Here is a 27,990-nt window from a genome sequence, read left to right as displayed (position 1 = left end):
AAGCACTGACTGGCTAAAGAAAGTACTGGTTCAGAGGGGGAGTTAAGGGTGGCATGGTTACGCCGACTATGTAATCTCTATTCTGGACAAGAGAGATCTGGAGGTCCTTTCGAGTATTTCGATAGCCAATGGCAGGAACTCTAAAGGGTTCCAATATAAACTATGATCCAGACCAGTCAATGTCAAAGTAGGTGGAAGTTTCATATCCAGAGTCTCCTCGATCTCCAATAGATCTCAGGCGACGCGGAGCTGATTTTCGTTTATATAACGATCGCTAGGCATGCAATAATAATATTGCCGAAATAACAAAAGAGAAAAAAAAAAATAGAGGTAGAGAAAAAGAAATGCTTCCGATGCGGGGAATCGAACCCCGAGCTGCTGTGTGAGAGACAGCGATGTTAGCCATTACACCACATCGGATGTTGTTGTGAAAAGGGTACAGTTTTTGACAATATGAGAGGAGGATATTTTCATGCAGATCATTTCTCTTATAGTTATGGGATGTTCCTGAGTAGAGCGGTCTCTTCAGTCTGATGATTGTTATTTGAGTAATTCCTTGTGCTATTGGTTAATCTTTCTTCCATTTGAAAAAGTGTGCATGATATTGGCTATATTTCCAACCTACAATTAATCTTATGACCTCACAATTGAGCAGCAGTTTAGCTATGTTAGTTCTAGGACTATCAGATATACCAGTAGGGTGTAGGATCTAAGAGCCCTCCAGCTTCCACACACACCTAGACGACATAGCGGGTCATAAGTAATAGACTCCATGTTCATGGCCAAGTTCGTCACGGGAACAAAGCGTGTATCTTCATCATTTCGATCAGCATGGCTTTGGGGAGCTTAGCTACGGTACTATATAGAAACCAGGAAGAGACAGCCTCGTGGACCTCTCTCCCATGTAACAGTAGAGAGCGGGGGGATATCGTCTCTATGTGTCTCGGTGATATTGGCTCATATGCTCCCTGGTGGGCATATATTTGCGAGTGGGCTATTCATGTCTGCGTGTAATCCCCGGCGTTTATTGATTGTAGCCATCCTATGGAGGGTCATGTCAATGTCAATGGTTCTTGGGAATTTTTCGCACACTAGTTAGGGGGCACCTGTCTATACTTCCTTCCTCTTAATTCCCTACTTATTGTGTTCGTTTCCTTGGACCACACCCCGGGCAGGCATTGTGCATAGCCGGCAAGCCGAACGTACTATGAGGAAGGCTGGCTCTAAATTTTGGTATATATGTTGATATGTTTCACTGTTGGTGATCGGAGGATGTGTATGTAGAATATCGGTTGGGGCAGCTTCTACTGGTCAGTCATGGTGAAACGAGTATATGTTGATAGTAGGACCTCCAGGGCCAGTACCGGAGGCCCGGATACACTGCATACTTCTCCAAAGTATAGCACACGTCGTATCGGACAAAAGGAAAGCCCTCTCCTTCCTACTGTCTAAATTAGGATAATAAATAGAACAAAAAGATGATTCCGGTGCGGGGAATCGAACCCCGAGCTGCTGTGTGAGAGACAGCGATGTTAGCCATTACACCACACCGGATGTTGTTGAAGGACGGTTTATTTTATGAATACATCAATCTACAGTATCTGATTGTATGTGATGGGCCTTCATATACATTTCTTGCCTTGTTGTCTCTTACGGCTATCATTTTCTATGTTTAGACTTGTCATAGCATTGTCCTAGGAGGTTTTTTTTTTTTTTTTTTTGGTGTAGATTGAGATACCACCTAATGCTGGACTCTGGGCCACTGGATATATTATATATATCCACGCCTGTCAGAGGGACCCAGGCGGTTAGCATAGAAGTCAAGATTGAACCACACACCGAGTCTCATCCATTATACATATGTAAAACTGTCTTCAACTTATAGAAAGACCGACTAAAGTGCTGTATAGCAGCCCTAAGGACAAAGAGTGAATCACATGATGGCTGACTAATCCCAGTAAACGCAAGATCAACTGCAACAAGATCAAAATATCACTGGTAGATTCACTTTCTCTTCACTCTCTTCTAGACACTCCCTTGCGTCTCTTCAGGATGCCAAGTCACAATCGGCTATCATTGGGATAATCTCAATCCAACCCCAGAGACCTCATCTTCCAATTCCCAGCCCTTGTCTGGGGCCCAGACATGTCTCTGCAGGAACCGCTGTCCGTGGAGGACGATGAAGACATCATCGTCATTCCAATCGATCGCTCGTTCAGTGATGGGAGTGAATATATGTGGCCCAAGGGCCCGCAGTTCGGCATGCCGGACGATCAGTACTACCGGAGAAAACTGGCCGAGCTATGGCTCCAGAAGACTGGGGCGTATGAACCGGGTATGTCGTTCTATACGTTCCTTATCATGCTCTCTGTATCTGTCTCGCTGCAGGTGGGATGATACTGTCTGCCCAATTCCCTCCATAACATCACTCCAACCCAAGCCCTGGCTAATGGCACCAGGAAAACACTACATACTTGATTCCCTCCCAGAAGGATATGCCTTAATTGACAGGCCCCGTGGAACAAACCACGAGATCGTACGTCCATCAATTACCCTCTCAGCTACCACTATCTAACCTGCACAGCGTGATCGTTTCGTCTGGGGCCACCCAATCGGGCAGTACTTCAACTCCACCCGGCAATTCTTCCCACACTTCTACTACCTCATGACCGGTGGTACCGGCACCTGCAGCTGCGTCCACTGCTCCAAACTCTCTAAACCAGCCAAAGATCTACCGCTCCGCGCCCCCGACCCGCGCGGCGGCCGCTTATCAGCCAGAGGGAGACCAATCGGACGACCCCCAGGGCGGCCGTCCACCAAAAACCTCGCCAGACCCGTCGGTCGACGGCCCGGACGACCCCCCGGCCGGCCGTCCGCCGGGACCTCCACCCCCATGATGCCCACCGCGCGCCCCATCACCGACAAGGAGGGCACGCCGGACGTGTTCAAAGCCCTCATCCTCCAACTCCAAGCCCGGGGCGGGCTCGAGCTCGACACCGCCATCACCGAACCAGGCAGCATGGACTGGCGCGCCGAGCGCCCCGGGCTAGAGGAGACGCTGGAGCGCACGGCCATGCAGCCGGCGTTTCTCCCGCGCGCGGGCGAGATCGTGCTCTACACGCCGTCTGACTTCGACGGCGAGCTCGACTGGCACGCCGAGCACCACCGCGTCGAGATCTACTCGGCGGCGCAGCGCCGATGGCTCGGACCGCCGAGCTGGCGCGCCGGCGTCGTCGGTCAGTTGCCCGTCGAGGAGACCGTCCTGCAGGACCTCGTCGACACCGCGCCCAAGACAACGCCCGTCAACTACTCCGGGTTCCGCGTCGAGACGCTCCCGGACCCCAACTCCCCGGACAAGAGCTACTCGCTGCACTACCACTACGTGCCGCTGCGGTGCATCCGCCCGTTCCACGCCTACGAGTGCTTCCTGCAGGGTGCCGCGCGCGCCGACCTGCACCCGTCCATCGAGCACGCCCTCACCGTCATGGCCTCCTTCAGCCTGCTGGGCAAGCACCGCTTCGTCGGCACCTGGCCCCACGCCTCCATCCACTGCCGCGGCGTCTTCCTCGGCGCCGAGCTCCTCCTCGTCGGCGACGCCGTCCGCCTCAAACCCAGCGGCTACCACTACTCCGAGGACCAGGCCTACCGCGCCGTCACCGACGTCATGGTCGTCGACGAGATTCGCCTCGATCTGGCGCACTGCCTCGACGACCCGCGCGACAACACCCAGCTGGCCGAGCGCTACACCGTGCGCCTCGCCGGACGCGTCTACACGAAGAACTACCAGCGCGCGCGCATGGGCGTCCGCCCCGGCACCGACACGCCGCCCGCCGCGCTGGGCGCCGACGCCGTCGTGGACGTGTTCCAGTCGATCGGCATGGCCGGGTACGGCGAGTGGTATCGGATGTGGGACGGACGCTCGGTGGAGGTGTCGCCGGACATGGTGGTGGGGCGGTGCTACGAGCCGGAGGCGATGCAGCTGCTGTTCGGGTCGTTGCATCTGGGGCTGGATCTGGCGGGGGTGCTGCGCGCGCGCGAGTACTCGCGGGCCGTCGACCAGCGCATTCCCGTCGGCAAGCGCTGGTTCTGGGGCGACTTCCGGACGCAGACGCTCGCGCTCGACTCGCTCAATGGCGCCGACGCCGGCCACTACAGCGAGTCCCGAGACGGGAAGATGTGGCGCGCCAACCTGCGTGTCATCGACGGCTGCGCGACCCCGGCCGACTTGCGCGCGGCCAAGATTCCCGGGGAGATCGGCCGGCCGGCCAAGGCCGCGCGGTCGGGCTTCAGCGGGGTGGGGAAAATCAGCAAGCTCGTCAGTACGGGGCTCGGCGGCGGCGCTGATGCCAGTAACCCTGTTAGCTCGGAGGAGGGGAGCTCGTCGTCGTCGTCGTCGTCGTCGTCGTCGCGTCCGTCGCCCGACGCGAGCCCCCCTGAGGTGTATATCGCGCGCATTGATCAGTTACGTGGAGGGACCGAGGAGACGGAGGGAGGAGACTACACGCCGGAGGCTTGATGTCAATATCGTCTACATGAAAACACCTATCCCTAGCTAATAGATACCCATGCTTATGACCGTACAATTCAGAACAATTCACGCCCCTATCCGCGAGTAAACAGACACACACACACACACAGGACCCTAATAGGTCCTAGCGACAACCCCCCGGGCAAAGTCCGCAAACGTCACCCCCTCGTCAACCTCCTCGCCCAGATTCGGCTGCGTAAACACCGCCAGCGTATTGCGCGCGATCCGCGCACCGCCCGCCTTCGCCCCCTTCACAAAATGCGGCACGGCCCGGAACCGGCCCTGCGTGATGCGCTGCAACGCCTCGCCGGTCTGGAACGCCAGCGCGTCGCGCGGGATGTTCACCTTGACGACGGCGCCGGTGCGCGACTGGATGTACAGGCCGGCGCGCGGGTCAGGCGACCGGGGCAGCTCGGGCAGCGGCGAGGCCGGGTCAGCGGCGGCGGGGGGATGTGCCGTCTCGTCGACAAACATGGCGGAGGTGAGGCCGGTGAGACAGCCGTGGTCGAGGTGGGTGGCGCACCAGTCGTCGTCGTCGTTGTCTACGGATGCAGGCACGGCCGGGTCGGCCGGGAAGTAGTGCAGCAGACGCGCCTTGGTGGTGAGGCTGCCGCGGACGACGTGCTCGAGATACCCTGGACGGTAGGCGGGGATGTTTGCGGCTGCGTAGCGATCGCAGGCGCGGGCAACGAGCGCGGCAGTGTCAATGATGAGGGTGCAGAGGGCCTCGAGGCTGGAGCGGAAGGTCGGGAGTTGGGATGCGGCCGGCCAGATGTTGGGGGCCGTGTACTCGGAGAGATCGGGGAAGTCGTCGGACGGGGCGCCGTGCAGGGTTGGGTCCTGGTAGAAGGCGCAGTTGACGTAGTAGGAGCCCTTGAGGGTGTCGAAGTGGCCGGAGCGGAGGGTCTCTTTGCCGCAGGACCAGCCGACGAGGTATTTGGCTTCGGGGCTGGAGAGAACGTCGAGGTCCTGCGCGGGAAGAGCGGCCAGATGGGAGGCGTTGGAGAGGACCTGGGCGCGGAGCGTCCGGAAGGTGGGATCGAGGTCCTTGACGACGATGATGCCCAGGGAAGATGGGCCAAAGGCTTCGGTGAGTTTGTCAAAGGAGACCGAGCCTGGAGAGTTAGTGGATGTGCATGTGGATGGATGGATAGAATACGCACCGTCGATCAGCTCCTGGAGGCTCACAGTCACCGGGTCAGCCTGCACCACGCCGTCGAGGCCCATGGTGGAGGAGTTGGGTATAGTCGTGGTAGTTGTAGTTGTATAGGGAGTGGGATGAGAGGGGAAACGGTTGATATCAGTCCCCGCTTATCGGCCCGTTCCGATGTATACGGCCAAGCCAAGAGTAAGGTATCGTACACTGCACATAATATACACTATAGCACTACCGCCGGGTCACAGCCCGCAGATTCCCAAACGGCAGGACGTCGCCAATGCGTTTCGCCCCCGTAAACAACATACACAGCCGATCAATGCCGCAGCCCCAGCCGCCCGTCGCCGGAAGGCCCCATTCCAGCGCTTCGAGATAACTCTCGTCGATCTCCTCGGACTCGTCCGCGTCCTTGCTGTAGCGTACCTGGTCCTCGAACTTGCGGCGCTGCTCGAACGGCGAGTTCTCCTCCTCGTAGGTGTTGACCATCTCGCGGCCGTCAATGAAGAGCTCGCCGCGCGCGGCGACGCGCTGCTGTGTCGTGGGGTGGATGAAGGATTTCGAGAGCGGGGAGAGACATTCGGGCGGGTTGACGATGAAAGTGGGCTGGATGCAATCGGGTTCGACGTAGGTGCTGCAGAGCTCGTCGAGGAGGCGGGGGAGGGTCGGGTTCTCGGGGAGGTCGAGGGAGAGGTCGGCGAACAGTTGCTTGACCTGGGGAAGGGCGTCGGGGGCAGCCAGGTCAGGGAGCTTGCGGCTGATCTTAGACTCGATGCCGGTGAGGAAGTCGATACGACGGAAGGGCGTGGTGAAGTCGATGCTCGGGGGCTGGAGCGTGCTGTCTGTGTGGAGTTGGCGGAGGTGTGCGGCCATGCCAGAGAGGAGCTGCTCCGTGATGGACATGAGGTCTTCCAGGTTGGCGTAGGCGTGGTAGAACTCGCAGGTGGTGAACTCGGGGTTGTGAGTTTTGTCGAGCCCTTCGTTACGGAACGACGGTCCAATCTCGAACACCCGGTCGAATCCGCCGACCACCAGCCGCTTCAGCCACAGCTCGGGGGCAATGCGCAGGGACAGCTGGCGTTCGGGAAACTCCGTGGCGGAGGTATAGAACGGGCGTGCGATGGCGCCGCCGGCAATGGACCCGACGATGGGGGTGTTGACTTCCATGAACGACCGGTCGAGGAAGAACTGGCGCAGATACTGGACGATGGCGGACCGGGCTCGGATGATATCGGCGGTGGTCTGGTCGGCGAGGAACTGCACATGTCGCGGGTAGGGCGAGTTCTCGTGGTCCTTTGCGTCCAGCGGGACGTCATGTAGACACGGCGACAGCAATCGAGGGAGTTCGGTGGCGATGACGGTGAGCTCTCCGCGGTTGGTACGGTGCGGCCTCCCGGTTACAGCTATGGGAGACGATGTTCAGCCATAGGCCGGCGATTGTGTGACGGCAAACCTACAGAAAGCGTCGCCCCGACGCAAGAGGCGGTAGAGCTGTTTGAACTCGGCCGAGGAGATGCCCTCCAGCTGGCGGAGATTGCACATAACTTGGAGTTTATGGCCGTCTTGGACGAGATCGAAGAAGATCAATTTGCTCCCGGCCAATCTATAGGTACGTATCCTACCTACTTTATCTAAGTACAAGGACGGCAACGAGGTAGAGCCGGTGGTGGCCGGGACCTACCATGCACGACGACCGAGTCGTCTTCTACTGAGGCATTATTGGCTAGGTGGTTATATCGTGTGCGGAAGTCCGCGCAGCTCACCGTGCGGCGGTCTGTCGGCAGACGAGGATAGGGGTTTGTGCAAGTATCCTGGATCTCCCGGAGCCGGTTGTTGAAGGCTTGTTTGGGAGAGGCCGTACTGCTGCTACTGCTGCTGCGGGAGGGGCAGCGGGTCCTCGATGGGAACGCAGGTCTTACGCTGGGAGAAATGGAACTGAAGAGGAGCTGTTAGCGAAGCTCTACCATGATATGTGCAAGAAAACATGGAGTCCATGGCGCAATCAGAGTGTATTGCTTCCGGATGCGTTCATTACTTGGAGACCAAGCATCAACTGCAGCGGTTCTGAAATAAGGGCTTGTCTCGTCATGCAAGGAGATGCGGGTGGAGATGGAGATGGAATTGAGGTAGCTTACCTGGAGAGGAGACTCCCCGGGCGGAGCAGTGAAGCCCACCGGGGACGAAGAGAGGGCATTGAGAGGGAAGAAGAGAAGATGGAGAGAGAGAGAGAGAGAAGAAGAAGAAAATGAAGTTCGTGTAGAAAAACCCTGGCGGGCGGTGAGCAAAGGCGGTGAGCGGACGGTCGACTTCAGATTCTCAACTTCATCATTCCGCTTCATACTGCAACCACCACACACAGCAGGACCTCATCCTCACAGCAGTACGTCTTGCATTGCCCTCCATATACTCTCCTACTGACAATATCCAACCCAGCACATCATGTCTTTCCTCTTTGGCGGTCCCCCCAAAATGTCCTCGGCAGAGAAGATTGCTGCCGCTGAGACCGAAGTCGAGATGATCTCCGACATGTTCAACCGGTGCGTCCATCCATCCACTCACTAAGGACACCCCAGCTGATCGGACAGCCTCACCGAATCCTGCACCAAGAAGTGCATCCCCGCCGACTACCGCGAGGCCGACCTGAACAAGGGCGAGTCGGTCTGCCTCGACCGCTGCGTGTCCAAGTTCTTCGACGTCAACATCAAGGTCAGCGAGAAGATGCAGGGCGAGGCGGCCCAGAAGCAGGGCGGCATGGGACTCGGCATGTAAACAGCACCATAGGTTCTGGAAACGGGGGGGAAACAGCTTCAACGTGGATCGTGGATTCATTATGTACACTAGACGGATATATACAAATCTGAAAGGCATCATCACGCACGACTACGTCGCAAACCCAGCCCATCGCCCCAACCAGGCCAACCATGACGTATTCTGCTTCTCCCCGCCGCGTACCAGCGTCTTGATGCGCGTCTCGATATCATCGACATGGCGCTCGAACTCGCCCAGCCCCGTCTCGACATCCTCCACCTTCGACCCCAGCACATGCAGCTCGTAGTCCAGTTTCGCCCCGACCAGCTCCACCCGACGCATCTGGTCCGTCAGCGCCGAATGCTCCTCCGTCAGCAGGTCGCTGGACCGGTCCCGGATCTCCTGGTACTGGTTCAGCCGTTCCAGATACGCCGCGTTCACCTTCTCGTGCGACTCGTACAGACACCGGTTGAGCTCGTCCACCGAGCCCACCTGGCGCTCCACCCAGGGCACTGTCTGCTCGCTCAGCTCCTGGATCTGCGCGCCAAACACCCGCGCGTCCGCCGCGAGCACCTCCTCGCGCACCATGGCCGCTCCGAGCGCCCCGGCATCCTCGACCGCCACGTCTGCGCCGCCGTCGCTGTCGCCGTCGCGGAGCTCCTCCCACCCCAGCATCACCTCCTCCACCGTGCTAAACGACAGGTGTCGCGGCCAGTAGCTGTCCATCCGCGCGAGCGGATCACCCGGCGTGAGCTCCACGCAGCTCCGCGGCCGCCGCAACGATAGCATCCCCAGCGCCGAGGCCTGCTCGCGCTCCGCGGCTGACGCGTCGCTCGACCGCGTCTTGCTCCGCTCCAGGTCCGGCGTTTCGTCGTCCGACCGCGGCACGGACGGGCGGTGCAGCGGCGCCGGCGGGGGTGGCGACGACGACAACGGCGGGGGAGGTTCGTCAGGGGTGGCAGCCGGCTCGACGGTGATGGCCGGTGGTTGTGTTTGAGATTGGGGGCCTGCGGCCGGTGGGGGTGTTGCTGTGGGCGGTGGTTCGTCCTGAGATGCAGTTGCAGCCGGCGGCGGCTCCGGCTCCTCGGTCACGCTCTCCGGCTCTGTCTGGTTCTCGCCGTCGCTCTCCACCGGCGGCATGTACGCGGCGTCGACCATCTCGGGGCCGTCCTTATGTGGGCGCTGCAGGTGGGATCGCAGGCCCGGGATGCCCACCGCGTCCTTGAAGCGGCCGAAGCCGATCCGCGCATCGGAGACCTTCCCGCTGACGCCGCGGCGGACCATCCTGCTCAGATTCTGATCTTTGTCGTCTCCGGGGGCGGACGACGCGTCGGGCGGCTTCCCGGGACGCAGGTGGGAGGAATCGGCGTGGTCGGCGGCGGCGGCGAGCTCCTCCGTCGAGCGGCGCTTGCGGCTGGTCCAGACGTAGCCGCCTTGGTCGTCGGTGGTGAACATCATGTCGGCGGTGGGGGTGCCGGACGCGAAGCCCTCGGCCGGGGTTGGGACGACGGCGGCGGCGGCGGCGGCGGCAGACTTGCGTGGCTTCCCGCGCCAGAGCCATTTGGCGCGCTCGCCGGCGACCAGGGGCGCGAGGAGGTCGATGTCGAGGGTCTCGACGTCGGCGATGCCGGCCTTGTCCCGGCCGCGGACCATGCCCATGACCATTTCGCCGCCGTGGCCGCTCAGCTCGGCCATGGTGGACTTGACGGCGTCGGTCCAGCCGTCGGCGGTGGCGGCTTTGGCGGTGACGCGGTGCAAGCGGTCGAGGGTGGTGCGGTCGAGCCGGCGGGAGCGCGGCAGCTTCTGGTTCTTCTGGAAGCTGGAGATGCCGCGCTTGAGCGAGGCGATGTCGAAGGGGTCCTTGGCGACGGGGGCGCCGCAGGCGTGCAGGCGGTTCCGGGCGCCCATGAGGGTCCCGAGGAGGGCGGCGACGGTGGTTGGGCCGAGGATGCCGTCGCTGGGCTCGATGTTGTACAGGTCGATGCCGATGTCGGTCCACCAGTCGGCGATGGCGGCCTCGGTGACGTCGCAGAGGAGCCCGTCGACGTACTCGGGGGCCAGGACGCCGAACATCATCAGGGCGATCTGGCACTGCTTGACGAGCTCGGGCACGGCGCTGTAGAGCGGCACGCGCTCGCTGGTGCGGTAGAGCTGGTGGAACTTGGCCTCGGTGGCGGCGGAGGGCGGCTGGAGCTTGAGCCCGGCGCGGCCGGCGCAGTTGAGCCGTTTGAGGTTCTCGTTGACCACGAAGTCTTCCTTGTGTTTGAGGGTGTCGCCGCCCGGCACGGGGATGACGGTCAGGGCGGAGGGGAACTGGCTGAGGTCGGTGACCATGAGGGCGCCCAGGGGGGTTTCATGCCGGCGGGCCTGGCATTGGGTGACGGCGCTGAAGTAGAGCTTCAGGCGCGGCGACCAGGTGGACTCATCGGTTGGGACGCCGAGGACGCCGGCGACGACCTGATGGGACGGATCTCCGGTGTAAGTGGTGATGATGAAGGTGGGATGGATGCGGGAGCAGGCCCATTGTTCCACTATGTAGATGTCGTAGCCGTGGAGGGTGAGACGGCGATGGAGGACGATGGTGGAAGGGTCTTCCTCGAGGTAGCGGAGGGCGACCGGATCGGTGAAGACGAGCTTCTGGTGGGCGTGACGGGGGGCGTTTGGAGTGGTGTCTGGAGTTGGAGTGGACGGGGAGGGATCGGGGGGCGCAGGCTGTGCGCTGTTTGGGAATTGGGGCATGGAAGTTCCTACCAGAGGGACTTGTCAGGACCTAGCAGAGAGGGTGAGATTCATGTTGGGGATAAGGAGGGAGGGAGAGAGAGGGGAAGAGAAGAGAAGAGGGTGTTGAGTTGGAGTTGGAGGTGAGGACGAAGGGACGTCGGCACGTGAATCGACTGCTACATCACCAGTACGTATAGGATAGACACAACACACGTACTCCGTCTTAAGGAGATCGAGAATAGCGAATATATTACATAGGATATAGAATCAATGACGAAAAGAGTACTAATCTCTTCTCTACAGGCCTCCGTGTAGGAAACATCAGCAGTGAAAAGAAGACAGTGCGCTTCCAGGAAGCATCCAACTCCAACAAGGAGCCAGGGCAGTAGTACTTCAAAAATTCCCAGCCGACCCGAAGGCCAACTGGAGCGGTCAAACTAGGTAGTTTTCAACTAGCAAAAACACGGTCTCGGATGTCTCCTCACTGACACGTGTAAAACCCTTGCACTAGGATGGAGAGGAAAAGAAAAAGAGGAGGAAGCGAGGCGGGCGAGGGAGGGTTTTTATACTGCGGCCAAGGCGCTAACTAAGCGAGATCACGTGATCTCCTAGCCTGGACAGGCGTTCCCTGGCCAAATCGGGAATGAATAGGGAAGCCAAGGAGGCAGGTGGTCATACGGCAGGGACTACTCGAGTCAGTGTTGTACCATTATAATACAATCCATTCGTAATCCATCCATATAAAGGTATCATAACTCCATCACTCCTATATCTATCCCCCATTCGGCCCGCTAATCAATCATCATCCGGGACGGCACCTGGCCGCCCACATTCGACGACAGCTCCGTCGTCTTCTCCGCCTCCTTCTGCCCCTTCTTCTTGTTGACATGCGGCTTCAGCCCCTTGTGGAAGTTGTGCATGCACATGCACGCGTTGACGATCGTCAGCACAATCAGGACCAGCGTGATCACCGCGAAGAAGGTGAGGGACCGCTGGGCCGGGAGATATTCCGAATACGTCCGCGGGTCGTAGATGCGGACGAGCTTGAAGATGAAGTAGGCCATCGCGGCGAAGTACAGGAGCTGGCCGTGGGTTAGTCGCGTCTTGCATCCGCTCCGGGGGTGGGAACAAAACACTTACAATGATGACAATCATCCCGATGGAGCTTTCGCGACGGACGAAAATCCCCGCGCACAACAGGATGATGATGGTCACGGGGATGGCGGCCAGGGTCAGGGGAAACTCAACGTCCTGCCGATTGGTGACGATGACGACGAACTGCACGGTGAATCCGAGGAAGAAGAAAAAGTCGAACTTGAGGAGGGCAATGTAGATCTGGGGGGCGTCAGTTCTGGTCGCCGTCGACCGATCAAGACCGGAGAGACGGCGCTCACCTGATAGGTCAGGTATCGGCGCTTCATGCGCAAATCGGCACTGATGTGCTTGTAAATCGACCAGGCAAACTCATCGTAGAGCTTCCAGGCCACGATGATCATCAACAACGTGCCCATGGCAACGACGATGGGGATGATGATGAGGAAGGGCTCGGTCTCCCCCCAGACGGCCGGGTTGATGGCGTCGTTGACGGTCAAGACGCCGACGGCATCTTTGATCTGCTGGACCTGGACGGCGCCGTAGACCAGCAGACCGAGATTGCACACGCACAGGCCGATGACTTGGATGGTGTTCTTCAGGCGGAGGGCGTCGTAGACGAGCACCAGCTCGTAGATGAAGCCGAAGGCATAGAGGGCCAGGAAGGTGGGGATGGTTTTGGAGGAGGTGACGGCGTTGGCCTTGGGGAGGACCTGCAGCTGGAAGTTGACGAAGACGTAACTGTGGACGGGGGCTTGTCAGCGACCGTGGTTGCTCCCCGGAAGGGACCCAGGGAAAACCCGAAAACACGTACCATTCCAGACCGAGGGTGATGATGGCCTGAACGAGGGTGACGATGGCAAAGGACCAGGTCCAGAGGGAATTTGGGAGGTACATCTTGCGACGGGGAGGGTTGGGGGGCACATTCGTATAGCCTTCTCGCGCTCGAAAGCCGGTCGGCCGTCGAAACGACGGATCGAACGATCCTCCGAGGAGGGAGGCCCGCGACGTGGTGGAATAAATCTTGACGAAATGCTCCGTCACGGAGCTCGAGTCCGCGGGAAGATCAGCCTGGGGATGCAATATGTCGGTTGGACCACCGCAGGACGGCGGAATCCCAGGAGGAGAGAAGAGAGAGAGAGAGAGGGAGAAGGAAGGAAGAAAACGAGGGTCGGGGAACGGTTGGGGGTCGATCAGCGGGTGTCAGCGGTCTCAGGGGTTGGAGCCGAAAAGAGAGAAGATAAAAGAGAGAAGAAAAGGGAAGATTAGAGAACAAGAAGAGAGAGAGAGAGAGAGAAGAAAAGAGAGAAGAGAGGCTATCCCAACAATTCAGAACGATAACGAAGGTGGATTGATAGAGAGGGTCTGGTCTGGAAGAGGTAGAGAGGCAGAGAAAACAGAGGAGCTGCCAAGCCACGCGTGAAACTGCGGCGGAGTGATGGGTAAGGCTGACAGGAGGGGGCGATAGAGAACGAAGATGAAGAGGAATAGGAAAAGAGAGGAGAAAAGCGAAGAGAAGGAGGAGAAATGAAGACATTCAGTGGAGTGGCTGGCCGTTTGATTATCCTTAATCTGTTATTTACGGATATTTTGAGGATGGGACGGAGGATTCTGAGTGCTCCTAGTATCTTCTCTATTCTATGATTAATAGTATAATAATATGATATTCTCTTCGCTATTTCTCCTCTACATAGTTATCCCACCCTATATCCTATACCCAGTATCCAATCTCTAATAATAATCGTATAAGAATATAATCTTCGCTTCTCGATTTCTATCTTCTGCTCCCGAAATTAAACCTCCTTGTGGGTCCCGCAATCCAGAATCGATGGAAGCCCAGACGTCAGTCCCGTGATCCATGGATGTGGCGGTGTCCTTCCCCATCGGGTTAACCGTCGGTATCTTTCCCAATGCGTATCGCCCATACTCTTATACTTCCTTCACCTTCACCTTCACCCTCCTCCTTCTCCATCTCCTCCTTCTCCTTCTCCTACTCACGTCTACGCCGTCATGATCGCCTGGAGAAAACACAAAGGCAACCCCTCGCCGGTAATCCCCATATCCTCCCACTCCCCTTCGAATACTTACTCCTAGTATACAGGTCTTGGAACACCTCCCCATCCCAGAACCGCCCCCCTCCGGATTCCTAGTAAAGCTCCTAGCCTCCGGGGGTAAGCTACTCATCCATCTACCCACCATCTTCCATCCATCATTAGATTGACTCAACCAACAGTCTGCCACAGTGACCAAGCCCTGCTAGACGTAGAAGACCGACCTCATTTTGACGACGTATACACTCTTGTAAGCCCTCCACGCCTCTCCTCTTTCATCCGTGGCCTAACCACGATGCAGGGCCACGAAGGGTGCGGCGAGATCATCAAAATCGGCCATCAAGTCAACGACCCGAGATTCAAACTCGTCGGTCCAACACCCTTCCCTCCCCGTACTCCACACTAATCTACTCCAGGGCGACCGGGTCGCTCTCCTCGCCGTCCCCGGATGCGGCCAACCCAGCTGTTCCGATTGCTCGCGGGACCTGCCCCAGCTATGCCCGAACGGCCAGCACCACGGCATCGGTCAGGACGGCTTCTACGCCGAATACGTCGCCATTGACGCGCGGGGCGCAATCCCCGTCCCGGACGGTGAGATTCCTCTCCAGACGCAGGTCCCTGGTTTGACCTGATGAGTTCGCAGCGGTTTCCTCCGCCGCTGCCGCCGTTGCCACGGACGCCGTGAACACCGCTTACCACGGCATTACCCGTCGGGCGGAGGTCCAGCCATACGAGACCGTCTTTCTCTTCGGGCTGGGCGGCTTGGGATTCAATGCCTTGCAGATCGTCCAGTCAATTGGCGCCCGTGTTATCGTGTCTGATTTGCGCCAGGAAAAACTGGACGCCGCCGTGGACCACGGCCTGCCTCCCGGTGATATCGTACGCAAGGGCATGTCCATCCCGGATTTTGTGGCGCAGAATGGACTGGAAGGTCGCATTGATACCGTGTTGGATTTTGCCGGTACGAACCAGACCTTCCGTGATGCTCAACAGATTGGTAAGTCGGCCTCCCGTTTGCTCTGGAATGGGTTTTGATTGGAGTGGTAGTCCGCCGTGGAGGGAAGATCCTATGCGTGGGCACTCTCGATAGGAAGAATGAGCTTGACATGAAGATTGGGATCAGGAAGAGACTCAGCATTATCTTCTCCTACGGTGGACAGTACGAAGACCTCGTCGAAGTGCTGGATCTGATTGCGAGGGGAGTCATACAGCCCCAGGTGGAGACAAGGAGCCTTCTGGAATTCCCGCACGTCTTGAAGGATCTCTGTGATGGCAAGATTAAAGACAGAGTCGCTCTGGTAGCGCAATAGCTGGGATACAATGACCCGTATTAAACACTCTCCCAAGTCATCCATCGACATCCGAGATTCAGAATTCAACTAGTCCAAGGAAATGCGCCTGATACCTACATGAGCATTGTAACCGGCATTCAATGGTAAGAAAAAACACCGGCAAACCATCTTAGGAAAGCCGTCCATCATCCTGGCTCCCCGCAGACATTGGTCCACCATGAGGGGTATCCGATCTAATAAGTAGAGTGTATGTCCATACGAATACTCCCAACATCCCGGACTTGAAACAATAAACGAACCATGCCCCAGCTCCCACCATACGCATACACCGGTCCTGTCGACTGCACCATCCCCCCAGACAGGACCAAGCTAGTCGGAAAGAGCGTCATCGTCACCGGAGGTATGTCCACCATTGCTGCCCGGCCCAGGAACAGTCACCTAACAGCCTAGGCGCAAATGGCATGGGAGAGACCACCGTGCGGGCTTTCGCAGAAGCAGGGTATGTCCCCGTCCAGACGCAAGGTTCGGCGACACTGCTGACTCACGCAGCGCGTTCGTAACCATAGCGGACGTCAACGAAGAGCGCGGCCAGACCGTTGCAAAGGAACTCAGCCCGTCTGTCGCTCCAACATGATACATGCCTCACCACAGCTGACGATACCGGCGCACAGAAATGCACAATTCGTGAAATGCAACATCACCAGCTGGGACGAGCAGGTGCAGGTCTTCGAGGCGGCGATTGCGCACTCCCCCAACAAGAGCTGCGACATCGTCATCGCAAATGCAGGCATTAGTCGGGCTAGTGGCGACGACCTGTGGCCTCTGGACGGTATGTCCTCTTTCATCCCCGCGGGCGCGATCTGACGGCGTGCAGACCCGGCCGGTCCGCCGGTCAAACCGAACCTGAAGATCATCGATGTCAATATGGTCGGGACGTTGTATACGTGGAAGCTGGCGGTTCATTATTTCCGGAAGCAGCCCGATGTTCCTGAGCGGGACCGCTGCTTCATTATCACCGGCAGCATGGTCGCCTGGATTGACTCCCCGGTATGTACGGAAGCGTTGTGTGTGAAATATCGAGACTGGGGATTGACGGGGGCCAGGCCAATTGGCAATACACATGCAGTAAGTATGGACTCCGCGGTTTGATGAGGACCGCTCGACGGAGTTCCTGGGAGCAGGGTATACGGATCAACTACGTGGCGCCATGGTGAGTCTTCCGCGCGGTCCGGACAGAAGAGTACGGTTCCTGACAGACGCAGCTATATCAAGAGTGCTATCCGGTCGCCTAAGTACGAAGCCCAACTAATCGCCAAGGGCGTGGAATTTGCTCCACAGGAGGATGTCGCAGCATGCATGATGAGACTTGCAACGGATCAGACCATCAACGGTCAGTAGACCGCTCCTGTGCTGTTCCTGGAAAGTATACTGACCGCTCAGGCCACTCGTTAATGATCACGCCAAAGTCGGTTGCAAAAGAAGGCTTCAAGGACGTCGGCCAAGACGACCATATTGAGGACGGCTACTTTAAACACAACCAAGCCCTGCAGCTCAAGATCATTGAGGACCGGTGGGAGCCGGGATGGAGTAAGGGACGGACTGCCGAAGGCGCTCTGAGAAACTGATCTTACTGAGATTGCAACCGCATGTACATAATGGACTAGCATGGTTCCATGCTATATGAATGTATCCATCAATTTGTACATTGTTTCGAGTACAAACGTCTTTCAAATCAGTTAAACACAACCATTCGACTTCCAGAATATCTCCAAATCCCTTAAAAATGCCCATTTGAGGGCATCCCCCCAGCCCGCCTCCTTCCAGTTATTCAGGCTTTCAGGAAAATGAGGGACGCCGTCTCTCACCTGCGCGTCATGCGCGATAATCACGAAAACATTAGGGTCTGCGTCAATCTCCTGCAGCTTCCCCACCGTGTGGATAGCCAGCGGGATATCATGCGCGAAAGTAGTGTCGTAAAGAGACTGATCCGGGCGTCTCCCTCTGGAGCTTTGAAGCTCTTCCCAAGCACTGCCCGGACAGAACGGGACCGAACTAGAGCGCAGGATAGGGTGAGGTGTGATTGACTCCGGCATGGGAAGGTGTTCGGACGGCCTAAACACCCCTGCATAGTGGCAGACATCGCCCCCAAGGAGGATGAAAGTATCCGGGCCCGTGGTTGTCCGGACAAGGCCGCAGAGATGTCCGATTGCGTGACCCGGGCTGTCGAGGAGGAAGAATGACCCGTCGCCAAAGTAGTCGAATGCTCGGAAGCGGCCGATCGTGGTTGTCCCAGGACCATTGAAGTCGATTTCGCGGAGCTTGCGGCCTCTGGACGGAAGTTAGTAGATAGTTGCGTAATACACCGGGATAGACGCACGCGTAGTCACTCTCTTGGATGGGAGAGTCTGGATTCGCGGGTGCTCCTGGCAAAAGGGCGTCTTTGAATCCCGGTCCCACGACAAGGTCTGTTGTCGATGGGAAGGTCGAGGGATCTCCGATATGGTCCCAATGCCAGTGACTGGATGGCTTGTTAGTTATATCGCAACAAGCAGAGGGCGACCAACCTCCAAATGACGGCCTCGATTTCGCCGCCCTTGATGCCATTCTCTTCCAAGATCTCGGCAACATTCTTTTCCACGTCGATGGTATACTTTGTCGTTGGGATGTAACTGGCGATCTTTGGCGAATAGTTCATGTAGTCCTTCCGAATTCCAAGGTCCCAGACTAACTTGCGGCCGGAACTGTGCTCGAGAAGAAAGGAAAAGGACGGGAAGCTCTTGAACGTCTCGAGTCCTGGCACCGGCGGCACCATGAACCGTTTGATGATGGATGGGCCGGCATTGACCGGATTGATGAGCTTCACAGAGATCGTCTCCTTCCCAGGAGGAATAGTCAGGATTGAATTTATGGTCATTTTGCCTTAAGATCTTTATAATACGACAGACTATACAAATTACATCGAAATCAAACGTAGCCCTGAGGAATACTGGTTTCTGGGGTATATGGGGTTGAGGCCGACAGCCGAATAGCCGGTCTGCTTTTCCCCGCATATTTTCATTGTCATAGATTACTCCATGTACGTTCCTGTTCCTTTCATAAAGGATTTTGCATGTATTAGTATTGACGCTGAAAGCTTCTTGAATCACATCTATGCTATTAGCAGGTGGTAGTTTTCTAGAATAGCCACCAGCCTTTGGTTTTCTATAGCCTTGTTTGCAAAAAATGTAATGTCTATAACATTCATGTGTGTGCTAGCGGTGTATAATATTTCTTACTTAAACTATAGCATATCCCCTGTCGGAAAAGCGTCACAAAAACTATCAAAATGGTCAAAAAGATCTGTAAGGTCAAACGCGGTTAACTCCATCCCCGTTTGATCAATTGGAAGTTCCATCTGTCGGTTGCCCAGAAGGATATTGGCCAGACCGCTGGTATTAGGTGAAGCGAAGGGGAAGTAATTGACCCAGTCAATCCCGTGCAGGGTACTTATGTCTTCCAAATCGAACAGGTCTTCCTCTTGCCCTTCTTCAGAAGATGGATTATTTCTGAGACGTTCAAACCCTTGAAGGAAGATATTCGCCGTCGGCCACATCAGTTTCAGCTCATTCAGCGCCAGAAGTACTATCTGGATGTCTTCGTCGGCATGACGAGCTAGATGCTTGATTTGACGGGCATGTAGTAAAGCCAGCATGGCCATCCCACAATACCAGCAAGAAATGCCCATGAGATATCGCACCCGTCCACGCATCAGGCAGTCCTTTAAAATACGTGCAATGCAAGACGCTGCCAGGATTGCCGCGGGGTATGCTCGAGGGAGCGGCTGGGCGGACTGGCTCAGGTGTAGGACAATCACCACGGCTAGATATGGGAGATGCAACTGGTGGATATCGCGGTTAAAGGCAACCGTCCGATCTGATGTGACGGGGAGAGAAAGGTGTTCTGGCTGGGACTGTGCCCAATTGATCAATTCATTGGCCAGTTCGACAGGGAAATGGGATATCATATTGTTGCCAGTTCGCTGCAGGTGTTTGGCGATACTACCGATTGTGTCGCACAACATCACCCAGCGGATGAATACCTCAGCCTTGAGGGTCTTCTCTGGGAAGTCATCTAGGGTGGGAAATGGGATATTGCAATCTTCCTTGTCGATCACGCATGGACGGCATTGGCAGATGGCTGTCAATCGCTCGCGAGCCTGAAGCAAGTTAACTCTACGGGAATTCTGTCAAACATGGATAAATAAATACCTACAAAAAAAGTCCACCAGAGCCTCCGTCGCAGCCCGGGGTTCACCAGAGACCGGGCTAACTGCCCCTGCTTTGGCTCACGGTGGAGACCGCCATGCTGAGCATGTCGAATAGCAACGGTTGTCCACCACCACGAAGAGTCTCTGTGCACTCGGGAAGGGGGCCGTGGACTCCACCAATAGACCAAGGCAATTGATTTGAGGCACATTAGTAGGTTCGGCTCTTTGTCGCCGTAGAAGAGTTGTTTGACTTTCTCATAATAAGTCGCCGGTTCTGCGTGCTTTATCACCGGAGGACAAATGTGACTGGCAGCTAACGAGAGAGCATTGACAACTAAAGGAGACTTTTCTAGGTCAGACTGGATAGTATCTCGGTCGAGGACTGGACACCAAGTATAGCAGTACTCAAAGAATGTCTCTTCGAAGCCCTGCTGCAGTTCAGGCGGGGGAAGGTCGACAGCTTCGGAAAGAATGGTGCCCTGTCTTCGTTGCCCATCTGCATCACTTCTGATCTCGGAGCTATAGACGACCCCATATCCTGGCTCTCCAAGATAACTGTCTGCAGCGTCCCCCTGTCTCGGGGCAGAAATAAAATCGCCCACTGGGGCATCCACATGTACTGGATGGTCTGATTGCTGGGATGGTAATACACGCTCTCTATCACTCATGGAATGTGGGGACGGATCGCATATATCGCTCAGTGGAAAAAGCGAAAAGTTTTCTCCATTATTGCTGTGAGACGTAGACAGCTGAAGCTGAGTAACAGAACTGTCACTAGCCTCTGTGCCCGTTGGGGGCGTTAACGGGGGTCCTCCTTGCCTCTGATGGGAGTTGTCAAGGATGCCACTATCAGGTGCTCTAGTCTGCTGGCGCTTGCACCTCCTCGATGGCCGAACACTGCGGTTGTCAGGTACACCCGCTAGCAATGCCGGCCTCACATAGTAGCTTACCTGCACTCAATACCGGCAGTGGCACAGTTGGTACATTTACCGAAACCTTTTCCACTGGTTTCTTGGAGATCGCACTTGACCTAAGGATAAGGGTTAGATGTACCCATGTGGTGACCTGACTGCGACTACCTACCTTTTTTTCATGACAGCAGATGCACACGACTACAGCTCTCCTCCGTCGTACCTGGTGAGTTTTGAAGGCGTGGAAGCGATAACTATCTGCCATTTTTAGAGTGACATATGCACCTGCGAGTGCCAAATGTAGACATCATACGATTTACATTGCGATCAACTCCGGGGAAGCTGAGAAGTCTGGGGATTCCGGGGTAATGCGGGGAAATAGACAATATGTGGAGCCAGCTGTCCTTACTTGCCATGAATCTGTTCCTAAGGTATCCTGGTTTTACGTGGGGCCTATCTATATCATTCATTGAAATGAAAGAATAACGAAAAGTAGACTAGAGAGATATATCGCTATTGAAAGTGCATTCCTGAGACTGATGTCGACATCACTATGTCTGAAAGTGCAAGCCCTCCTGGGAAAATAATGAATATTCCATACATAGACTGTCTACTAGATATTTTAACCGAGGGCTCGGGATCTCGGCTGTATCTATGAAGCCTATCTCCACTGATAACCCGGCGCGAAGGAGTCATGCATGTCAGAGGCTATGACACAAGGGGTCAGCACACTGACTCATCTAGCGTACGCCGTATGTAATGCTTGGATACATGTTTTGGAATACACAATACTATCAGACGCCGAATCGCTCTTCTCTATTTTCCCAATGTGTAACAGGGTTTATGCGTGTTAATATAGGCTTCAAACATGACTAAAACAACAGTCAGACAAATTTACAGACCAGAAGTAAACTGACCTCGCCATGCGCCTTGCTGTGGTTGAAATCTCGGTTAACCCTATTGAGTAATCGGACTCTTCCCCCGCATTTGCTAGATAATATACGTACTCCGACTGCCGCACACTAAGTGGAGAGGAAACAGTCAGTAATCTCTCCTCTCGCCAAGACGTCCTGAACTTCGTTTCAAACATTACTTCGTCTAGCCTTCCCTTCCAGAGTGCTCTAGGGTGGCAACATGGCTGACTTTTCCGAATATACTGGCCCCAGCGCAGAATGGGTTGCGCTCGAAGCGACTCTTCCTCCGGACCCCAACCTAGGTCTAGATGAGCTGAAAGCTGCCAGCAATAAACTCCGGGAAGAGGCCGCCGCGAAGGCAATGGTGGATGAAGGTGAGCTGCTTGTGGCGGTTGCAGAGGAGTTTGGTCGGTCCGCTCATGAATCCATCCTCGTATAGGTCTGAACACGCAGGTTGTGATTCGAGACTATGCCATCCCCACCCGCGATGGCCAGACAATTGAAGCCTGCACCTACCGTCCTTCCACACTACCTGCGTCTCAGCGTCTGCCTGTGTTTATTTATCTTCATGGCGGCGGTTTTCTCTTCGGCACCCTGCGCTCGGAGGACGCCACATGCTCCCGTATTGTTGCGCCATTGGCATCATCTGGACAGCCAGTTGTTGTGGTGAACGTCAACTATAGACACACTCCTGAACATGTCTATCCGACCGCCTGGAACGATGTGGAAGACGCGTTCCACTGGGTGCACGAGCACCTCGATGAGATCGGCGGTGATGGTAAAAATGTGGTCGTCGGAGGAATCTCTGCTGGTGCTTGGCTTACTGCATCTCTGACCCTTGCCCAGCACTTGGGAAAGGATGTATCACTTGCAAAACGCCCGCAGATACGGGGCCAGATCTTAATGATCCCATGTGTCCTGTTTACTGGACATAACGGGAACAATATCGCGAAGCTGCGCGATCCCAGTGTCTCCAGTTATGTGCAGAATGAGCATGCACCAATCCTGCCAGTGAGCAGAGCAAAGCTGTTTTCGAGCCTGCTTAAAGTGTCTGGCGGTAAGGAACTGGAAGAGGATCGCCGCCTCAGCCCTGGTAACGCTACCGCCGATGAGGTGAAAGGCTTGCCTCCTGCGACATTTGGAATTGCTGGACGAGACCCTCTCCGCGACGAGGGCCTATTCTACGCACAGTTGCTCAGCGAAAATGGGTACGTTACATCTCTATGGCTATAAAAGTAGTAGCTAACTTTGTACTCTCTCGTTAGCGTCCCAACCGATGTTAATGTCTTTAGCGGATTACCCCACGGTTTCAGGCGGTATGGGAACAAGCTATCGGAATCGAAGCGATGGGATTCGGTAGTGTGCGAGGGGATCAAGTGGACACTCAGCAACCCAGTCGCTAACAAATTCGTGGTCAAGGTGGAGTAATCGGAGTGTACGTGAGTTGCAGGTCGGTGAGAGACATGCATGCAGATGTAGTGCCCGACAGACCGAAGGATTTAGAGCTACAGAGATACTGCACGACTTAGTCGTCTTTAAAATTTAGACTATCTGTCGAAAGATGCGGTGAAGTAGATAAGTACATTGTTGAGGTTGAAAACTGCCGTGCACAAATGCCCCCACCACCTCACGATCTTTCATAGGATATACCTAAACTCGGGGTTCTGAAAGGGATTAGCAAGGTATCATATGTTATGCAACTAGGATTTACCGTCTTGTCAGTCAAATCATCCTGGTAAGCGTTTCCAAAGCCTTCTGCGATCCCACTCCTGTCTCGTTTCCGGTTGTCCCAGATGCAGATATAGCGGTAGATGATGGCCAAAGCTGCTGCTAGAACAGACGTAACAACACACACTATAAACCCTGGGACGTATCGAGGGGCATCCTTTTCCTCAAAGACAAGTGGCCCAACAAAGTTTCCTGCGTCTGTCAGTATTGACAGGCGGCATAGGTACAAGAGCTAAGAGCGTCACGAACCAAGACAATAGCCGATGTAAATACCAGACGACGCAACTGTACGCTTGGTGTAGCCGGCAATATTTGCAATTTGGAGACCCATGAGAACTGCGTAGGCCCCCCCAAGGGATGGTAGAATGTAACAGGCAAATAGTAACCCTCCCGTTTCATTGAGGGGCAGAAGAAGGAGCAGCAGCGAGGCGAGGGTAGTGATGAGCTGGCAACCAGCGACAAGCCAGGAACGGATACCATATCGAGCAAATTTGTAGGCGGCCAAAGGAACAAGAAGCTGTTGAGTGCCTGCAAATAGGCCAGCTGGCATAACAAGCAGCAGAGAAGTGAGAGTGTTGAACCCAAGACCATTAATGATAATGGGCGTGAAGGTTGACACAGGACCGTTTCCAATCATACAAAAGAAGGCAGTGAAAAAGATAATCCAGAACTTGATATCTAGAAGCAGCTCCCAGACCTGCTCTTTCTTGTAATGCGTGTTGCGGACTCCTGAATTGTTAGTCCGCATGCGAGCAACGGAAATGTAACGTTCTCGCTCAGTAAACCCTCTGGCCCTGATAGGATCAGGGGGAAGGAGAAAGAGGACGACAACGGCCCAGACAATTGTAATGGAGCCTGAGACAAGGTACATGTATTTCCATGGCGAAAGTGCTCCGTTAATATGTCCAAGACCGTAATTGATCAAGGGAGAAAAGATGGAAACATAACCTGTCCAACAGTACCAAACCCTAGAAACCAGTCAATGCGAAGTTAGTCTAGAAGCTACAGATGGAAGAGCCTACCCCATGCGTAGTGCCTGCTCATCCTTTTTATACCAGCCACCCTATTCCCTTTAGCACGAGATATGAGAACTACCTCGAGGGACTTACCACAATGATCATAAACATTGGACTGACACCACTCTCAAGAAGTCCCAAAAAGAATCTTTGTGCGTATAACGACTGGTAATTGAAGCAGGCTGGAGTCAGAATAAGACACACTCCCCAGAGTGCTACAATGCTCGCAGCAACTCGCTCAATTGGGAATCTTTGGGCCAACACCATGGCAGGATACGCCCCAACGATGAAGCCCAGGTAAAAAATGGCAGCGCAAAATGAATAGCGATTACCAATCATAAGGTCCAAATCCTCGCGAAGACCAAAGAGTGCCTAAATGCTGTTAGATGGCCAAAGACCGCTGGATTACTGGACGTACAGCTTGCGAGAGCATTGATTTGTCATAATATTGCAGTCCATAGGTCAAACACAGCATAGGCAGCAGCCTTCGGTCAATTTTGTGCTTGACCTTTCTCTCTTCCGCCTCTGTCCAGGCCTCATCTCCACTGTAGTTGGCGAGGACTTTCAAGGCTTCGTCATTGTGGATTGTATCAATAGTAGCGGTCTTTTCAACATTCTCAGCTTCAGAGATATTACGCTTATCCGATAAACTGTCCGACGAAGACTTCTGGATGTCCGACATGTTTGGGACTTGGGGTGACGCAGTGGGAAGAACAGTGAACAACCTAGATGAGCTACGTCTACAAGGCCTTTAAAGGATCCCCTGGACTAGCGGGGGGCGTGTTTACCCTTGGCACTGACGTCTTAGGCATTGATATTCTTGCGGTGAGGTGCACAATCCTGACGCACGAGTTAAACGCCACATGGAAAGGAAGACAGCACATAAAATGCATAACACCAGCCTGTAAAAGAACCCCGCTTCCATGTGGAACAGCCAAGGCTAATCATACATATAGTACCGAGATTAAGCTTGCATATGCGTGCTATTTATGAGAGTATGTTGTCTTTTGTCAACTTGACTTCCTTAAGCCTCGTCTTTACAGTCAGTAGACCAGGATGTCAAGTAATATCATGAGCAGAAGCCATACTATCAATTTTACATACTTTTTCCCTACCGTAGCGGCTACAGAAAGTGACTCAATATCAATGTAATCTATTCAACTATTGCCGGAACCATTACCAGAAAGTTAGTACCACCCCGGATTGCGGGGAAGCAAACGGTTAAGGGGTTAAGGTTATCCTGGTGCCGATGAAACCGCACAGACCATGCTTTTCCGGCAGTATACAAGTCGTCTTGTGGACATTACTGCCGAGGCCCTACCTCCACCTGGCGTCTTGACTTATTCGTCTGTGTATATATACGCGCCGAGGTGTGCGAACCCATGCATGCAACAACCATCTCCATCATTCGCGAGCCAACGATATGGGAAGCTACGAAGAACCATTATTCAGCAAGCTGAACCAAGATCTGGACTATGATGTCCTCATAATCGGCGCCGGCCTTTCTGGGATCTATGCCCTTCACCAAATGCGCACACTCGGCCTTCGGGTCAAGGTTCTTGAAGCAGCGAGCGGGGTTGGCGGGACTTGGTTTTGGAATCGCTATCCTGGCGCACGATTCGACTCGGAGAGTTATACATACCAGTTTTCATTCTCACAAGAACTCCTGGATGAATGGACGTGGTCTGAGCATTTTGCCCCCCAGCCTGAAACCCTTCGATATGCCGAATTCATCTGCGACAAATTCGATCTTCGCCAGGACATGCAGTTCAACACCCGAATCAAATCCGCCCATTTCCAGGAACCGTCTAATTCATGGCTTCTGATGGACGAGAATGGCAACCGGTATTCGTCGCGGTTCTTGGTAACTGCAATGGGTGTCCTGAGCAACTTCACTATGCCCAACATTCCCGGCATTGAAGATTACAAAGGGGAATCGTACCATACAGCGAGATGGCCTATTGAACCTGTTAGCTTTGAAAACAAACGTGTTGCCTTCATAGGAACGGGAGCTACAGGTATCCAGGCAACCCAAGAGATTGCGAAGACAGCCGGCCATCTAAGCATTTTCCAGCGAACCCCTAACTGGAGTGCGCCACTACGGAACAGCAAAATCAGCCCCGAGGAGACCAAAGAGCTCAGAGAGCGGTACCCTGAGATATTCAAACGGTGCCGGGAGACGCATTCTGGGTTCCTGCATGCAGCTGATTTACGACGTACTCTGGAAGTTCCACCCGAGGAACGAGAGGCATTCTGGGAAGCACTCTACCAGACTCGTGGGTTCGAGAAGTGGCTTGGTAATTTCGGTGATATCCACTACGACAAACATGCCAACGACTTGTTCAGCGAGTTCATCGCCAACAAGATTCGCCAACGGGTAAAAGATCCAGTGACGGCGGAGAAGCTAATCCCCAAGTGTCATGGATTTGGCACGAAGCGTGTACCTTTGGAGAGCGGATATTTCGAAATATTCAACCAGCCCAATGTTCGCCTCGTGGATGTAAAAGAAAACCCCATCGAGTGTGTCACGGAGAAGGGAATAAAAACCCGCGACGAGGATTTTGAATTCGACATGGTCATCTACGGCACTGGCTTTGATGCAGTCACGGGTGCATTTACTGCCATTGATTTCCAAGGACGAAATAAGACCAAGCTTACCAGCAAGTGGAGTGAAGGGCCTCGCACTTTCTTGGGTCTCTTTGTTGAAGAATTCCCCAATATGACGATGATCCTAGGGCCACATCAGATGTTCGGAAATATTCCTCGGAGCATTGAATATGCAGTTGAGTGGGTTACGAACTTCATACGCTTCTGTCGCGATAACGGAATTACCTACGCCGAAGCTACAAAGGAAGGAATGGTGAAATGGACAGAGCATGTCCATCAGTGTGCCGAGGGCCTGTTAGCAAACGAGGTAGACTCTTGGATGACGGGTGTCAACAAGAATCTTGCGCATAAGCAAAACCGGATTATCGCCAGATACCAAGGGCCTGCCCCGGGGTACAGGAAGAGAGCACAAGACGTGGCAGATAGGGGTTATCAGGATCTGATACTGGCATGAATATCTGATATTGTATCTATGTATGTGATATTAGTATGAATGATGCATGTTGAATGAAAAAAAATTTGAACTAAACACCAAAAATATGTACTTCGTATCCTTTCGCCATTGAGGTCTGTGCGTGGTTACGCGCCACGTCGTCCAGCATTAATTAGAACTCTAATAGGAATATCAATATCTATATAAAAGAAGTACCTGGGGCTATATATTAATAAATGGTATCTATGTATCTACAGGTACTTGGATAGGTATAGTTGGAAAGCGAAGTCAATATCCAGGGAACTGCCTTGCTGCATTTCCTTGCGTATAATCCAGTACCTATAGCCATTTCCTTATTTAGTAAACCGAAGGATTACCGAAGCATAGCACTTGGTTTTCTACCAAGAACACTCACCATGATTAGCACGGTATACTATGTAACAACTGGGAATAAACCAATAACCGCCTTTGCCGTCGGATTACCGGACTGGTCATGGGGCATACTCAAACCGGGTGCAATGCCGGATACATTGCGAACTGCAACAAGCAT

General features: G+C 54.6%; 14 protein-coding genes and 2 non-coding genes across 16 annotated transcripts; 6 read left to right on the top strand and 10 right to left on the bottom strand.

Moving 5' to 3' along the window:
* Window positions 1–348: 348 nt before the first annotated feature.
* On the bottom strand, window positions 349–420 carry BDV59DRAFT_t6. Its single transcript has one exon. It is a non-coding gene; the product is annotated as a tRNA-Glu (tRNA).
* Window positions 421–1,482: 1,062 nt separating this feature from the next.
* On the bottom strand, window positions 1,483–1,554 carry BDV59DRAFT_t5. Its single transcript has one exon. It is a non-coding gene; the product is annotated as a tRNA-Glu (tRNA).
* A 591-nt stretch (window positions 1,555–2,145) lies between these two features.
* BDV59DRAFT_197222 (uncharacterized protein) lies at window positions 2,146–4,516 on the top strand (the record flags this gene model as incomplete). The annotated part of the gene is made up of 3 exons (XM_073692865.1): window positions 2,146–2,335; window positions 2,460–2,536; window positions 2,585–4,516. 3 exons carry the CDS (start codon window positions 2,146–2,148, stop codon window positions 4,514–4,516), a joined length of 2,199 nt encoding a protein of 732 aa, XP_073553058.1.
* An 83-nt stretch (window positions 4,517–4,599) lies between these two features.
* Window positions 4,600–5,835, bottom strand: BDV59DRAFT_2623 (uncharacterized protein). Its single transcript, XM_073696083.1, has 2 exons — window positions 5,692–5,835; window positions 4,600–5,643 (listed from the first exon to the last, which is right to left on the bottom strand). Exons 1-2 carry the CDS (start codon window positions 5,753–5,755, stop codon window positions 4,643–4,645), a joined length of 1,065 nt encoding a protein of 354 aa, XP_073553057.1. The 5' UTR covers window positions 5,756–5,835; the 3' UTR covers window positions 4,600–4,642.
* Window positions 5,836–7,310, bottom strand: BDV59DRAFT_2636 (putative lysyl-tRNA synthetase). Its single transcript, XM_073696085.1, has 2 exons — window positions 7,139–7,310; window positions 5,836–7,084 (listed from the first exon to the last, which is right to left on the bottom strand). The coding sequence occupies exons 1-2, from the start codon at window positions 7,221–7,223 to the stop codon at window positions 5,916–5,918; spliced, it is 1,254 nt and encodes a 417-aa protein (XP_073553056.1). The 5' UTR covers window positions 7,224–7,310; the 3' UTR covers window positions 5,836–5,915.
* A 718-nt stretch (window positions 7,311–8,028) lies between these two features.
* On the top strand, window positions 8,029–8,574 carry BDV59DRAFT_166587 (Tim10/DDP family zinc finger protein). The gene is made up of 3 exons (XM_073687737.1): window positions 8,029–8,061; window positions 8,115–8,218; window positions 8,267–8,574. Exons 2-3 carry the CDS (start codon window positions 8,121–8,123, stop codon window positions 8,448–8,450), a joined length of 282 nt encoding a protein of 93 aa, XP_073553055.1. The 5' UTR covers window positions 8,029–8,061; window positions 8,115–8,120; the 3' UTR covers window positions 8,451–8,574.
* BDV59DRAFT_190141 (putative Sin3 complex subunit (Stb2)) lies at window positions 8,562–11,472 on the bottom strand (the record flags this gene model as incomplete). Its single annotated transcript, XM_073691715.1, has 3 exons — window positions 8,562–11,101; window positions 11,368–11,372; window positions 11,405–11,472. The coding sequence occupies 3 exons, from the start codon at window positions 11,470–11,472 to the stop codon at window positions 8,562–8,564; spliced, it is 2,613 nt and encodes an 870-aa protein (XP_073553054.1).
* Window positions 11,473–11,837: 365 nt separating this feature from the next.
* BDV59DRAFT_2602 (uncharacterized protein) lies at window positions 11,838–13,534 on the bottom strand. Its single transcript, XM_073696074.1, has 4 exons — window positions 13,057–13,534; window positions 12,545–12,983; window positions 12,291–12,485; window positions 11,838–12,232 (listed from the first exon to the last, which is right to left on the bottom strand). The coding sequence occupies exons 1-4, from the start codon at window positions 13,137–13,139 to the stop codon at window positions 11,942–11,944; spliced, it is 1,008 nt and encodes a 335-aa protein (XP_073553053.1). The 5' UTR covers window positions 13,140–13,534; the 3' UTR covers window positions 11,838–11,941.
* On the bottom strand, window positions 13,224–13,845 carry BDV59DRAFT_2597 (uncharacterized protein). Its single transcript, XM_073696072.1, has one exon. It carries the CDS (start codon window positions 13,777–13,779, stop codon window positions 13,309–13,311), a length of 471 nt encoding a protein of 156 aa, XP_073553052.1. The 5' UTR covers window positions 13,780–13,845; the 3' UTR covers window positions 13,224–13,308.
* Window positions 13,846–14,252: 407 nt separating this feature from the next.
* Window positions 14,253–15,790, top strand: BDV59DRAFT_206818 (zinc-binding dehydrogenase; the record flags this gene model as incomplete). The annotated part of the gene is made up of 7 exons (XM_073694860.1): window positions 14,253–14,291; window positions 14,344–14,413; window positions 14,476–14,543; window positions 14,595–14,660; window positions 14,710–14,884; window positions 14,937–15,290; window positions 15,341–15,790. The coding sequence occupies 7 exons, from the start codon at window positions 14,253–14,255 to the stop codon at window positions 15,601–15,603; spliced, it is 1,035 nt and encodes a 344-aa protein (XP_073553051.1). The 3' UTR covers window positions 15,604–15,790.
* Window positions 15,791–15,885: 95 nt separating this feature from the next.
* BDV59DRAFT_197215 (short chain dehydrogenase/ reductase) lies at window positions 15,886–17,210 on the top strand (the record flags this gene model as incomplete). Its single annotated transcript, XM_073692863.1, has 8 exons — window positions 15,886–15,985; window positions 16,036–16,084; window positions 16,135–16,200; window positions 16,257–16,414; window positions 16,460–16,632; window positions 16,689–16,795; window positions 16,848–16,975; window positions 17,026–17,210. The coding sequence occupies 8 exons, from the start codon at window positions 15,886–15,888 to the stop codon at window positions 17,208–17,210; spliced, it is 966 nt and encodes a 321-aa protein (XP_073553050.1).
* Window positions 17,211–17,321: 111 nt separating this feature from the next.
* BDV59DRAFT_190138 (MBL fold metallo-hydrolase) lies at window positions 17,322–18,499 on the bottom strand (the record flags this gene model as incomplete). Its single annotated transcript, XM_073691714.1, has 2 exons — window positions 17,322–17,913; window positions 18,150–18,499. The coding sequence occupies 2 exons, from the start codon at window positions 18,497–18,499 to the stop codon at window positions 17,322–17,324; spliced, it is 942 nt and encodes a 313-aa protein (XP_073553049.1).
* A 366-nt stretch (window positions 18,500–18,865) lies between these two features.
* On the bottom strand, window positions 18,866–21,007 carry BDV59DRAFT_190137 (transcription factor domain-containing protein; the record flags this gene model as incomplete). The annotated part of the gene is made up of 4 exons (XM_073691713.1): window positions 18,866–19,780; window positions 19,837–20,728; window positions 20,782–20,861; window positions 20,915–21,007. 4 exons carry the CDS (start codon window positions 21,005–21,007, stop codon window positions 18,866–18,868), a joined length of 1,980 nt encoding a protein of 659 aa, XP_073553048.1.
* An 869-nt stretch (window positions 21,008–21,876) lies between these two features.
* On the top strand, window positions 21,877–23,084 carry BDV59DRAFT_197213 (alpha/beta hydrolase; the record flags this gene model as incomplete). The annotated part of the gene is made up of 3 exons (XM_073692862.1): window positions 21,877–22,030; window positions 22,096–22,864; window positions 22,922–23,084. 3 exons carry the CDS (start codon window positions 21,877–21,879, stop codon window positions 23,082–23,084), a joined length of 1,086 nt encoding a protein of 361 aa, XP_073553047.1.
* Window positions 23,085–23,293: 209 nt separating this feature from the next.
* Window positions 23,294–25,082, bottom strand: BDV59DRAFT_197212 (major facilitator superfamily domain-containing protein; the record flags this gene model as incomplete). The annotated part of the gene is made up of 6 exons (XM_073692861.1): window positions 23,294–23,320; window positions 23,368–23,576; window positions 23,634–24,352; window positions 24,407–24,447; window positions 24,494–24,772; window positions 24,819–25,082. The coding sequence occupies 6 exons, from the start codon at window positions 25,080–25,082 to the stop codon at window positions 23,294–23,296; spliced, it is 1,539 nt and encodes a 512-aa protein (XP_073553046.1).
* Window positions 25,083–25,823: 741 nt separating this feature from the next.
* BDV59DRAFT_197211 (flavin-containing monooxygenase) lies at window positions 25,824–27,461 on the top strand (the record flags this gene model as incomplete). The annotated part of the gene is made up of 1 exon (XM_073692860.1): window positions 25,824–27,461. The coding sequence occupies one exon, from the start codon at window positions 25,824–25,826 to the stop codon at window positions 27,459–27,461; it is 1,638 nt and encodes a 545-aa protein (XP_073553045.1).
* Window positions 27,462–27,990: the final 529 nt, after the last annotated feature.

The sequence above is a fragment of the Aspergillus ambiguus genome (genome assembly GCF_047715705.1).
Source record: "Aspergillus ambiguus strain CBS 117.58 unplaced genomic scaffold BDV59scaffold_1, whole genome shotgun sequence".
Lineage (NCBI taxonomy): Eukaryota > Fungi > Ascomycota > Eurotiomycetes > Eurotiales > Aspergillaceae > Aspergillus > Aspergillus ambiguus.
Note: the sequence above shows the minus strand (reverse complement) of the source record. Positions and strands in the feature narration are given on the sequence as shown.